Source organism: Delphinus delphis, chromosome 2, assembly GCF_949987515.2.
Source record: "Delphinus delphis chromosome 2, mDelDel1.2, whole genome shotgun sequence".
In the NCBI taxonomy this organism is placed as follows: Eukaryota; Metazoa; Chordata; class Mammalia; order Artiodactyla; family Delphinidae; genus Delphinus; species Delphinus delphis.
In genome coordinates this window covers 66,857,764-66,871,140 of record NC_082684.1, presented here as the reverse complement: position 1 = coordinate 66,871,140, position 13,377 = coordinate 66,857,764, and the positions used below count along the sequence as shown (strand labels likewise).

At 36.2% G+C, this 13,377-nt stretch overlaps 1 protein-coding gene across 5 annotated transcripts in view; it reads left to right on the top strand.

The window, feature by feature from the left end:
• NUBPL (NUBP iron-sulfur cluster assembly factor, mitochondrial) overlaps nucleotides 1-13,133 on the top strand; it is a 294,693-nt gene extending 281,560 nt beyond the window's left edge. For all 5 annotated transcript variants that reach the window (XM_060004721.2, XM_060004720.2, XM_060004719.2 and 2 more), the window contains 2 exons: nucleotides 3,753-3,835; nucleotides 12,967-13,133. In XM_060004721.2, coding sequence (XP_059860704.1) covers nucleotides 3,753-3,835; nucleotides 12,967-13,029 — 146 coding nt within the window. In that variant the 3' untranslated portion in view covers nucleotides 13,030-13,133. The remainder of the gene's footprint in view (nucleotides 1-3,752; nucleotides 3,836-12,966) is intronic.
• The last annotated feature ends 244 nt before the right edge of the window (nucleotides 13,134-13,377 follow it).

The window sequence follows — 13,377 nt, the reverse complement described above, 5'->3', positions numbered from 1 at the left end:
TTTGCAAAGAAAATGGCATGGTGATGAAGAGTGTCTCAGAAAAGGATGAATTGCTTTTGGCTTTGTGTTTTAAATTGTTAGTATAGCACAGTTCTGTGTGTTAACCTTTCTTTGGCTTTTTGTGATACTTCATTAGTGGAAGGCTTTTTGAATAGGGGGTTTGTTCTGCCAATTATGATAACTCTTGCTATAGATAAAAACTGCCTATAACTTGAATTTGAGAGGAGAGTTTTGTGGTTTGAGTATTGTGATTTGAAGCCCACATTTTAAATAATGATCCTCAGTTTGTTTGCTACGTTGGGAAGACAGCTCTCAGTATAAGCAGATATATATACAGAAATACCTGTTCTGTATGTTGTAGCAACCTTTGGAAGTGTCAGTTCTTGGTGTGTATAAAGAAATGCTGTCCTGATCAGTTCTGAATTTATTAGTCCTTTTGCTGTAGAAAACAGTATTTTCTGTTTTCTGTAATCTTCTTATATGTAACCTTTTTATTCTGTAATCTTTTTATGCCATGTCTATAAAATATGCCCCTTGAAATTTACACTGTCTATACAGTTCATGTTACTGAATTGAAGGATTCATTAGTGTTTTGAGAAGTAAAACCATGTGTTAAAGGAGCAAAACACAGATTTTGGATAAAACATGATTTTTAACAAATCCAAAAGCAACTTAATGGACTTTTTAGGAAACATGTTTGATATTCTACTTATGAGTTGTTGGTTTTTTTTTTTCTTAATTAATTAATTATTTATTTATTTAATTTTTGGCTGTGTTGGGTCTTCGTTGCTGCCTGCGGGCTTTCTGTAGTTGCAGGGAGCAGGGACTACTCTTCATTGTGGTGCATGGACTTCTCATTGCGGTGGCTTTTCTTGTTGCAGAGCACGGGCTCTAGGCGCATGGGCTTCAGTAGTTGTGGTGCACAGGCTTAGCTGCTCCACGGCATGTGGGATCTTCCTGGACCAGGGTTCGAACCCGTGTCCCCTGCATTGGCAGGTGGATTCTTAACCACTGTGCCACCAGGGAAGTCCCTACTTACGAGTTTCTGTTCTGAGCAAAGGCAGGTGTTAGATGCTAAATAACGGAGGCATAGAGTGAATTATTAGTTTAGGGTAGTTAACAATTAAAATCCCTTAAAGATCAAGGAGTTTCAAAACATTCTTTATTATAATTAAGTTTCTAAAATTTGATGTTAAATGTATTATTGTTTTTATGCATTTGTACTAAAGCAGCTACCACAGTACCAGGTGAATACTAATGATATATTTTGATACATTGTTATAATAGCTACTAATTATATTCTGCAACAGTTTTTCATTTAACCTAGGAAGTTCAATTTCCCAAATCTGCATAATAACATAACAGATTGACATTCACTTATATAATAAAGTAAATGTGTAATTATAATGACGTTATTGAATTATACTGACAGTATTATAATTCCCTAATTCATGAATGGGTGGTATGATTTTGTAAGTCAGTTATTTAGAATTTGAAACGTGTCTCCTAGAGAAACAGTTTCACATATGGAAGATACATTTTAACCAACAGCTCACAAGTGTAATCAGAAACACTGATTACTGATCACAGAAAGTGGTTAATGCTATAGACTGCTGTATCTCAAAGTGTTATGGGAAAAATAATTTGGAGTTCTAATGTGGAGCACATCTCCTCCTTTTAATGTCATGGGACCCAGAGGGATGTCCCATGAACTGGAGCAGGGGCTCTGATGATGAAGAGGTTGGAATTGGGAATGAGGAACTGAAATCAGGGAAAGAGCTCTCACAGCCATGGCCTCCTGGATGGGTGAAACCCCCAGGACCCTTTACTGACTCTCTGGCTGCCTCTTATTTTCATCCATGGGGCTGTGTTTCAAATGATTATTTCATAAAATGGCTCTTCAGAACTTTATCCATATTCACCTACAGGGGCAGTTTGTACATAGTAGTTAAAGCTCTCAGATCATGCCACAGAAACCCCTTTAACTTATGTCACTGAAATGTGCTTCCTTCAGCCCTAACCCCTCAAAAATACTTTTCAAGGCCAGGCCGAACCTTACCCACTCTCATTACCTTTACTCCTTTTTATCCTTCTCCGTATACGATTGTTAGCCTATTACTGCTCTCACTGTGCCACTGTTTTCTAATAAGGTTTTCCTCTTTCTTGTTCTACCCTTCTGCAGATTGTGAGTCTCTGGAGGGCAGAAGTGATGTCACTAGGTGGCTATAAAACGGAGAAGGTTTTACTTTTTTTTCTTTCATTACTGTAGTAGAAATGAAAGCATTCAGTATTCTTTACTATATAATGGCAGTTCATAAATCAAGAGAAAAAACTTTGCAGGTTTCTAAGTATTTTCTGTAATATCTTCTCCTGCCTGCCCCTGTGATAGCTTCCTACAGTCTAAAGTTGATCTATAGAATAGACATCAAATTTACTGAAAAGCTGGTCTTTAAATGGTTACTGAAATATTCATGTATTTTGTCTATTGAACTTTTAGGAAAGAGTTAAACAGTTGGTTAAGATCTCAAAATTTGCTGGTAGGAGGAGCATGAAATATCTGTTCCTCCATGTAGCTCATAATATAAATTGTAGTAGGTTTGTAATTTTGTAACACATTCTTCTGCATTATTTCTGTTGCCTGGCTGAATGAATTCTTTACATAAAACACACACATACACAAACACGTTTCAATAACCTTTGGGTGGACTTGGAGTAGGTGTAAGAATGCTGAGTACCATGACAAGTCAACTCTTCTACTCCTTTTACTGCAATTTTTTTTTTTTTTTTTTTTTTTTTTTGCGGTACGCATGCCTCTCACTGTTGTGGCCTCTCCCGTTGCGGAGCACAGGCTCTGGCCGCGCAGGCTCAGCGGCCATGGCTCACGGGACTAGCCGCTCCGCGGCATGTGGGATCTTCCCAGACCGGGGCACAAATCTGTGTCCCCTTCATCGGCAGGCGGACTCTCAACCACTGCGCCACCAGGGAAGCCCTACTTCATTTTTAATCTCAGCCTTTTGAAAGGCTTCATTTGTAATGGTGTGGTAGAAAGAGTCAATTGGATGATGGATCAGAGCATTTTTCCTCTAAATCCTACTACCTAATATATCCTCAGGGAAGACACATACCCTCTCTGACCTCAAGTCTGTATATTGGGGGTTCTTATATATTTTCTGAGAGCTCATCAAGCTCACAAGTTATATATAATGCTATATAGATTAATACATAATAAAAGAAAAATAATTCTATCTGATAAAGAGGCAGATAGTTGAAATAACAGGTCTGGCCTAATTTTCAGCAGTTCTCTTAGCTCAGTCATCTGCCTCAGGAAGATTATTTTGTTGGCTTTTTTTAAACTACTTTGCCACCCCATCTTTTCCTCTTCAATTTCCTCTTATTATGTGGCAAGATATGTCTATATCAGTTATTACAGGGAGAAAAATTTACAGATGTCTTCCAGGCCATTTGTTGCTGAAAGACTTCCAGCAAAGAATAAATCAGAGGCCTTATTCCATGATTGGCTGCCACACTGCTTTCATATATACATATGTGATCATGGAACTGCCCTCAAATGGAATATTTTGCCCCTAATTTTCATTTGAAATTTGTTTTTTCAGAGATTTAGCGATTTGAGGATAGTCATCAACTCAGGTTGATTTGAGTCGATTTGTTTCTTTCTGCAATTCAAAGAATTAAATTCTAAAAGCCAATATACACTTTTGCGGTACTAATGGATATCTGGTGGGCTCTTTTAGGAGATATTCCCTTACATCTTAATATACGGGAAGCTTCAGATACAGGCCAGCCGATTGTGTTTTCACAGCCTGAAAGTGATGAGGTAAGTTATATTTCTAAATATGTATTTTAATTTCTTTTCACAGGATATATACTTTTTGATGTATAGAAAGAAAGTTGGGGAGATCAAGTTTGTCTATTTGGAATACATATGTTAAACAAAAATTAGTTAACATATCCAAAGTATCTTTAAGTTACTATTTTATATGGTAGACATACCAGTGCTGACTCTGAATTATCAGCTGGACACGTTCACCTACAAAGAATTGTCACCCAACCAGTTTTTTCATGAAGAACACGAACAGTAAGAGCTTGTAGAGTTCTTATGTTGCTGGCTAGCAATATCTAACTGCCCGAGGTTATTATATTTCAGTATTAGAAGTTCATCTGATTGTTGGGAGAAGGAAACCTAATACAAGAAAATATTGAGTCGGATATAGGGAAACTGTATAAACCTTTAGAGATGGGATTTTCATTGCATTTATTTTAATAAATAAGATTGAGGAGGTGAGGTGGGAAAACTAGTAGTGTTTCATTAGCTAATATCATTGGAGATACAGTTGATAGATTTTCAAAGATTGCTGAAGCTTAATGCCTTTAAGCATAAATTCTTTAATTTTACTCCTTTTTAAAATAGAAATAAAATCATCCATATATATCTCTTCTTTCCTAAGTAGCACTTGCTATTTAGGTTTGAAAGTGAGCCGTCATCTGGTACATCAGTTTTGATGTCGTTTTTGTGCTCCTTTGCCAAGCAGCCCCAATCAGTCTTCTAGTAGTTCCTTTTTTTCCCTTATGTAATGAGTATAACTTTATAGTACCATTATTTTGTCTGTCCATAACTACTACCCCTTTTATTCTAGCTTGCTTCCTGTAATCCCATGTGAACTGGAAAATAAAAGAGCCAAGCTTGGTTAGAGCTGTGAATAAAGTAAGGGCAAAACTGACAGTCAGGAGTCTCAGATTGGTAAAGTAGATTCATTCTGAATTATCTCTTTTAGGTGCCCAGAGCTCCTTTCTCTTTCTTAAGGGTTGGCAGTTATGATATAGGTGATTGAGTTGCTGGGAATATGATCTCTGAGTAAACGCAATGTAGTACTTATCATTGTTTTTCTTTTCTCTGCCTTTTAGATAATAAACATTAAATTTCCTTTTCAGTCTTTTCTTAGAAATCTTTTGGATAAGCAAAAACCATAACCTTTTATTGCTTTCATAGTTGAAGTCTGGCAATCTCAACTACCATAGGTGTACTTAATGCAGTGAATGAAAAGTTGTATGAAAATTGAGGGTTTTTAAATTACACACTTTTAAATGCTTCCTGAGAACAGACAATTTAAAGACATTCTATGGTGAATACAAATAATTACCTACTAGTTCAATTCAATTATGAACTTACGTTTTTAAATATTTTCCCACCTGTCCATTATTGCTTGTTTTCTTTGAGATTCTCCAAAAGCAAGAAACATTTCAAAAAGTTAAAGGAATGTAATATAACAGAGAACATATAGCAACCATCAAAAGGTAATATGATTTAAAACTCTAAACAACAATGTTTGTAGAGTTTGTTGGAGTTACATGTTTTTAAAATCTCATTTACATTTACGTAAACATTAGACCTATTATTTTACTGTTGCTGGGTGACATTTATGGGAATGTGAGCAAGCTGCCTCTTTGGGGTTTAAGTTAGATTTGATTTGGTGAGGTCTCTGCTAAAGTAGTGAGAATTTCATGCACCACATTGTCAGCCTTACATGTGAAGACTTCTGCCTTATATATGAAGACTTCTGAGCAATTTTAAGATTTAGACATGTCCGTGAAAAGGAAAAAAAAATGGAGCCTTGTATTTAATTTGTTTCCATGGAAGTTATTGCTTCCTACTCTTAGATTGCAGACATTCATTATTATTAACCACCTTCCTAATAATAATAGCAGTTAGAGTATGCTAGACACTGTTAGACATTTATATACTTTTTATGCTCACAAGAACTTAATGTAATATATAAATAGTCTGCATTTTGCAGATGAGGAAACCGAGGCTCATAGAAGCTAAATAGGTGTCCCAAGGTCACAGAACTAATAAATGGCAAGATGTGATTAAAAGGCAAGTCTGTTCCTTCCAAATATTGTCCTCTTTCCGTTGTATCACATTCTACTAATAGCTATGATTTCCTCAATTCCTTCTGAGAAGTGAGTACAGTACTTGAGTGTATTAAATACAATATATTATTTGATTCTCATAGCACATTTGTGAGATATGTATGATAATCTCCATTTTTCAGATGAAGAAGCGAGATTCATTTATAGTAAGAATTTGTCTAAGGTAGTACTAGAGGCTATTTCCACACTCAGCTCTGAAACCATAGCCCATGGATCCTCTTCCTGGTGCAGTATCTGCTTCCCTTCCTAATTAATTGCAAGATTACTTCAGTGTCTCTCTATTGTGTATATGTAGGCTAGATTTCAGTTCACCTCCTTTTCATATCACAGAGATCTAGAGAAGAGGGTGGGCACACTCTGCCCCTCAGGTCCCACTGGTGTGCACAACCACAGGGCATAATACAGAGAGGATCCTAACCTGGGTCTGAGAATCCCATGAAGTTATATCCAGAATGTATGAGCGTGCATTTTTCTGAGGAACTGAACAAGGGCTTTATTAGATTCTCAAAGAGGTCTCTGCATGAAAGGAAAAGCATTAATCTGTATTAGCTTGGGGTTTCATTAAGAAGAATGCCACTTTCTAAGTGTGACCTTAGTCAAGTTCCCTCATGTCTCTGAACCTTTCTCTCCATCTGTAAATTGTTATCATAATGAGAAGGATTAAATGAGATGATAATGTGAAAATACTTTGAAAAATGCCAAGTAGAATACAACTATGAGTATTTATGTCTTCTGAAATGTTCTGTATAAGATGCTATAGCAATAAATGTCTTTCTTCTGCCCTTTATCAAAGGATTGAGTCCATTTTTGCCCTTCCCCTTACGTAGCTTCAAATAAATGTCACTCTTTGGTGGCATCTAAAAATCAGAGCAGAATTTGACTCATGAGATATGGGTAGAGTTCTCAGCTTCAGCATTAAAGATATTGTCCTAGATATTAGGAAGCTGTTGCTGAGTCCTGGAATCAGGATCCTTCTGGTTATTCTTATGGTGAATCTTACCTCCTGATAATCCCCTTCCCTTTTGCTCTATGAACTTAAATGGAAATACGCTCTCAGAAGCTGGTCACAGCCCTCTGAACAAATTCTACCATATGCATGGAAGCTTAGTGCCCATTCTACCTGCATGTCTTCATTTAAAGAATGAAGGAAGTGTTTACTTGCCAACGTGATAAACTTCTGCAAAAGTTAATGGGACGGAATATGCAAAATTATTTGTTAATAGTTAGCCCCTTAGATTGATACTTTTTATTGTTTGCTTTTAGGGGTTTACTACAGGCAAATTTATTAACAAGTAAAAGTTTCATCTTTAGCTTTTTGTCTTCTTTCTAATTCTACCTTCTCTTCTCCATCTTCCATCACTCCCTCCTCTCAGCACCAGGTTCCAGGGCTCTCATTCTCTGCCCATAAAATCTTTGAAAATTAGGCATTAGGGATTTAACTCTCCCAGTAATATTTAACTTTCAGAAGAGACAAACACTAAGAGCACAGTGATTAATCGAAAGGTATGAAATGTGCTGACTTTGAGGCATCATTGGAAAAGTTGGGAAGGGTTACAGTACCAATTAAAAAGCTCCATCAGGGCTTCCCTGGTGGCGCAGTGGTTGAGAGTGCGCCTGCCGATGCAGGGGACACGGGTTCGTGCCCTGGTCTGGGAAGATGCCACATGCCGCGGAGCGGCTGGGCCCGTGAGCCATGGCTGCTGAGCCTGCGCATCCGGAGCCTGTGCTCCGCAACGGGAGAGGCCACAACAGTGAGAGGCCCGCGTACCGCAAAAAAAATAAATAAATAAAAAGCTCCATCAGGCTTCTGCCTACTCAGCCAAAGGTCAGAACCTTCTGCATACGTGCACCACTGAGGAAAGGGGAGTAATTGAAACTCCAAATATAAGTAGTGTAAAATAGCCAGAGAAAGCAATAGAGGAAGGGAGAGAAAGTGGACACTTTAGGATTCAGAGCTCTTAAATTCAATAGCATTTCCTCTTGTTTGTGTAATTATAATTGTTCATTCAACTATATCTACCTTTTGCCTTTGATTGAGTCCGGGACACAGTGATGGACTCATGATTGACTGTTAATTTTGTGGTTTCATTCTTTTTGTCAAGTAAAGATCTTAATATTGATGTGTTAAAAAGTGTGCTATAAGATATTCCTGGTAAAGACTTTTAAATGTAAATAGAAACTGTATTATCTTATAATTTCTACATTATTACCTCATAGTCCTAATATGAAATGACTGTGTATGGAAAATTAGAACTTCAAATATTTAAAAACAAAGACAAAGGGAAAAGCTCACCATAAAACTTCTGCACTTTGGTTGCCATCCAGTTCCTTTACTTGATAATGACAGAGCAGACAAATAAGATCCAGCTGTATTATCTGTGTCTCTAGGTGGCCCAATGAAAGATCTTGAATAGGAGAGAAGGGTTAGTTCATGTAGAATTGAGTTGTTGAGAAAGAGAGTATTAATAGTCTGAGAAATCTAAATCATATTTTTTACATATGACATGTATATGTTTGCTTTTCCTAGTTGTGGATTAAACAGAAGGAAGGGATTTAATTTACTTATTCCTCAGGCAGAAAAAGTGTCCAAAAGGATATGTTAATATGAGCTCTTCAATGAGATTGTAAATTACTTGAGGACATAATAGTAATAATAGTAGCCACTAGTATTTATTATTTGCTTCTTATATTCCAGTACTTCACATAGTTTATTCTTACTTAATATGCCCCCAAGCCCTTTGAGGTACATACTATTATTATAACCATTTTACACATATGGGAACTGAGCCTAGAAGGGTTAATTAACTTGCCCAGGGCCAGTGTTAATAAGTAATGGAACCAGGATTTTAAACCATACCTGTCTGATCTCAAGGCCCCACCTCTTCACCAGTGAGCACTTCTGCCTCCCTTTTTTATTGTTACCTCCCACAGATTTCCTGAAACAATGCTTTGCACACAATAAGAACCAAAAAGTATTTGTTGAAATGATATTGCACTGGTTGAAAAAATTCAATCTCAACAGTTTTGTGGAAATTGAAACTGTTAAACTAAGCACTTTTAGTGGTTTCTCAGCAAATAAAAATCTAACCATTGCTTTGAGTGTGATATATTGAAAGTTTAAGCTTAGAGATAGTCCGTTAAAAAGCAAAGGTTAAATGTAGCAAAGTTGATTATTATGGAATCATTCAGTATTTTGTGCAGTCAGATAGGTTTATGTCTCTAATTTAACATAAGTTAGAACTAAGATTATAGAATGATATGGCCTCAGCTTGCCTTAGTGAGCTTTAAATTTTCATTGTAAAATATTAGGCTTTAAAAACCTAGAAAAGCTACTGGGAGATAAAAGGTATTTATAAAGATGCATGTGTTAGCATACAGTATTTGTTTTTCTCTTTCTGACTTACTTCACTCTGTATAACAGACTCTAGGTCCATCCACCTCACTACAAATAACTCAATTTCATTTCTTTTTATGGCTGAGTAATATTCCATTGTATATATGTGCCACATCTTCTTTATCCATTCATCTGTCGATGGTCACTTAGGTTGCTTCCATGTCCTTGCTATTGTAAATAGAGCTGCAATGAACACTGTGGTACATGACTCATTTTGAATTGTGGTTTTCTCAGGGTATATGCCCAGTAGTGGGATTGCTGGATCATATGGTAGTTCTATTTTTAGTTTTTTAAGGAACCTCCATACTGTTCTCCATAGTGGCTGTATCAATTTACATTCCCACCAACAGCGCAGGAGGGTTCCCTTTTTTCCATACCCTCTCCAGCATTTATTCCTTGTAGGTTCTGATGAACCTAGGGGCAGGACAGGAATAAAGATGCAGACATACAGAATGCACTTGAGGACACGGAGAAGGGGAAGGCTGGGACGAAGTGAGAGAGTAGCATTGACATATATACACTACCAAATGTAAAACAGATAGCTAGTGGGAAGCAGCCACATAGCAGAGAGATCAGCTCGGTGCTTTGTGACCACCTAGAGGGGTGGGATAGGGAGGGTGGGAGGGAGACGCAAGAGGGAGGGGATATGGGGATATATGTATAGCTGATTCACTTTGTTATACAGCAGAAACTAACACACCATTGTAAAGCAATTATACTCCAATAAAGATGATTTTAAAAAAAAGATGCATGGCTGAAAATCAGCACTTTTAGATTTAAGAGAAATATTTCTTTATAAAGTATATGTTATTTCCATTTTTAAACAAAGTCTTTTGTTGTTAACTATAGCAGAGACTGAAACCATTTTTACATAGAGCATTATGATTAGAATTACTTGTAGTTTGGATTTACTGTTTAATATGTAATGTGGTAGAAGGAGCTGGGCTTTGGAGTCAGGTGGACCCACGTGTGAATGTTCTCCAGCCTGCTGACTTTGTGACTTTGAGCAGACAACTCCAAGTTCTTCATCCACATTGAACCAATAGTGTTTATTTTACATAAGTGAGATTACTTATGAGATTACATAAATGAGATTACCTATACTAGTACTTGGTATAGTATGTACTCAGTAAAAACGTATAAGGCCTTATTCATGTTTTGAGAACTATTCTTTAAAAAAAAAAAAAAGGACGCAAATGAAATTTTAACAGTTTCCTGGTAAAATAAAGTATAATTCAACTATTAGGGATTGAACATAGTTGTTGTTGTTTTTTTCAGTGATCTGACATAGGTATTGTTTATTGACATAGGTGTTGAGTTACAGAGGTGTGTTCAGTGTGTACAGTTTCACTGATCTGTGCACTTAGGACCAGTGCATGTATTTAAAAAAAATTTTTAAATATGTATCACCAATGAAAAAGTAGCATTTGAAAGTAGATTTATGTGTAATGTCCTTACACTGTCAAGGTAGATCTTAAAGGTACTAAATAGAATTACTCTCTGATTAGTTTTTAAATTATACTGATGTTTCTAGGTTAAAAACTGACAAATATTAAATATACAACTTCCAAAGAAAAGGGGTCAAGTTTATACTTATTTTTAAAAGTTAGTAGAAAATAAATTAGCATAGCTTGAATAAGAAATTAAACCAGGTCTTTTGGAGAGACCACAAAAGCTTGATAAATACAAACCCAAATATATCAATTATTAATATTATAAATAACCGATTGCTCCTTTTAAAGTCAAACATTTCTGACTATAATCATTGGATTTTTTTTCAAGAAGTAGAGCCAAAATACAAGATTTAAAGTAGTAACGTGAAACATATATTTTATGTTTCAACAAGGAAACAAGTAGCATAGCAATATACATACAGACAACATACACTTAAAGGTTTGTCATTATTGTAATTAGTATCACTTAAAATTTTCATAATGAACAATTTTCCAACATGTTGATTGAGAGATAACAGACATGACTGGCTTTTTTCACCACCCCCCAGGGGGGAAATGTAAGTAACCTTTTTTTTTTTTTAAGGTATATATGTATCTATTCTTTTTCAAATTCTTTTCAGAATATTGAGCAGCATTCCCTGTGCTATACAATAGCTCCTTGTTTATACGTATATGTATATATACATATGTATCCACAGATACAGGTACATATACACACACACAAATATGTGTGTGTGTATATGCATTTTTTGTTCTTTCTTTATGATCTTAATATGTGGCAAATATTTAAGTTTGTGGTGTGAGTTACAAATATGGGTTTCTCTTTGTGGCACAAGATTTTATATATATATATATATATATATATATTATATCAAAATTATTTTGTTTTTCAAATTGCTGATTTCTTAATACATTGTATCAACTTCATAATGTAAATACAGAGAGGTCTATATTAAAATATTTCCCCCAATGGAGGAAATATTTACTTTCAAGCATAGTTTTAAAAAATCAAGATGTGTGAAACACAGTTAAACGCTTCATCAAGTCAGGGTGAAGAAGACTCAAACAGTCCTTTTACCATGCGGAGTCAGGGAGCTGGTCAGCCTGGGTTTAGAGCCCAGCTCATCTCACACTAGCTGTGATGCTGTGGACAAGACTCTTCACCTTTCACGGTCTTGGTTTTCTTGTCTATAAAGTGGGAATCGTGACAGAATTTACCCCTTAGGGTAACTTGAGGATAGATGAAATAATACTTGGCAGATATTAAGTACTCAAGTAAAATTTAGCTCTTACCATTACTTCCAGTAGTAGCAGTAGTAGTACCAGTAGTATTAGCAGCGGCGGCGGCGGCAGCAGCAGTAGTAGAAGTAGAAGTAGTATGTATACAACGGTAAACATATAAATGTATAAATTTCTGGTTCTAGAAAATCTTACTATTGTCTTACAGTTACTTTTTATAGATAAGATAGGAGAAATAAGTAGTATTTACATTTCAATTGTTTAAAACTTTAAAATGCAAATGCCATAACCATTGTTCTAACTGGACTGTGCAGGCATTAGGTTAGTTGTGGCCCACTTAGCACCTGGGAGCTGCTTTTCGTGTTCTGTTGTACTGGGGTGCCAGAGATGAAGAGTGTGACAACTGATTCCAGGAATTCTTGCGTGGTACTTAAATCTCACCAAATGGAGGAGCCTAGGGGTGCTTGGTGCTGGTATTAGACACCATTGTCAGAGAGAATAAAGAAAATGCTTTCTGAAGATAAACATAGGGTGGTAATAGATAGCCTTTTCAAAAATGACTAATAGCCCTTATGCCAAAGAAGTTTGGCAGTATCTAACTCAAGATATCAATTTGTCAGAAGAGGAAGGTGTAAGTTTTCTGCAGCTAGACTGGGTTGCTAGTTTGCTGACACAGGAGTTAGAGTTTGAAAAACAGTAATTGCTGCTACTAAATATTTTTTTTGGAAAGTCCCCTTCCAAATAATCTAAACCCCTTTCTCCCCTGCCCTACATGCAATGTTCATAGCAGTATCTTCTAACTATTGAGTTTCCTCATCTAATTCAGCCTTTCTACTATTCAATTCAGTAGACAGCTATGGCAAACAGTTTGTGAGTCATTTGATGTCTACTAGGGAGAAATATAGAACAAACAAATCTGTTCTTTTCCAGGCCAAAGCCTACCTGAGGATTGCTACCGAAGTGGTAAGAAGATTGCCACCACCTCCAGAGTGATTCCCCAAGTGTCTTGGAAATCCGCCCGGTGCTTGACAGTAAGACCTTTGGAAATCAGCAGTGTGGTGGTGAAATCTACAGAAATAATAGCAATCATAGTTGTTTTCTTGTATTTCTAAAGAAATAATGTCTTATCTTCAAATTTGATTTGCTAAACAATGACTTAACAAAGTTTTTACATACCGATGCTTACTGCTACATTTAGGAATTGTTTTGCAAGCTGTTGTGTACCAGCTTCACAGAACTGCATTTTATTTTATTGAACTACCCCTTAAGGAATCACGAGTTTATATTACAAGCCCAACCTTCAGTTCAGGAGAGAACTGTGCTCTTTTTGCAAGACTACAG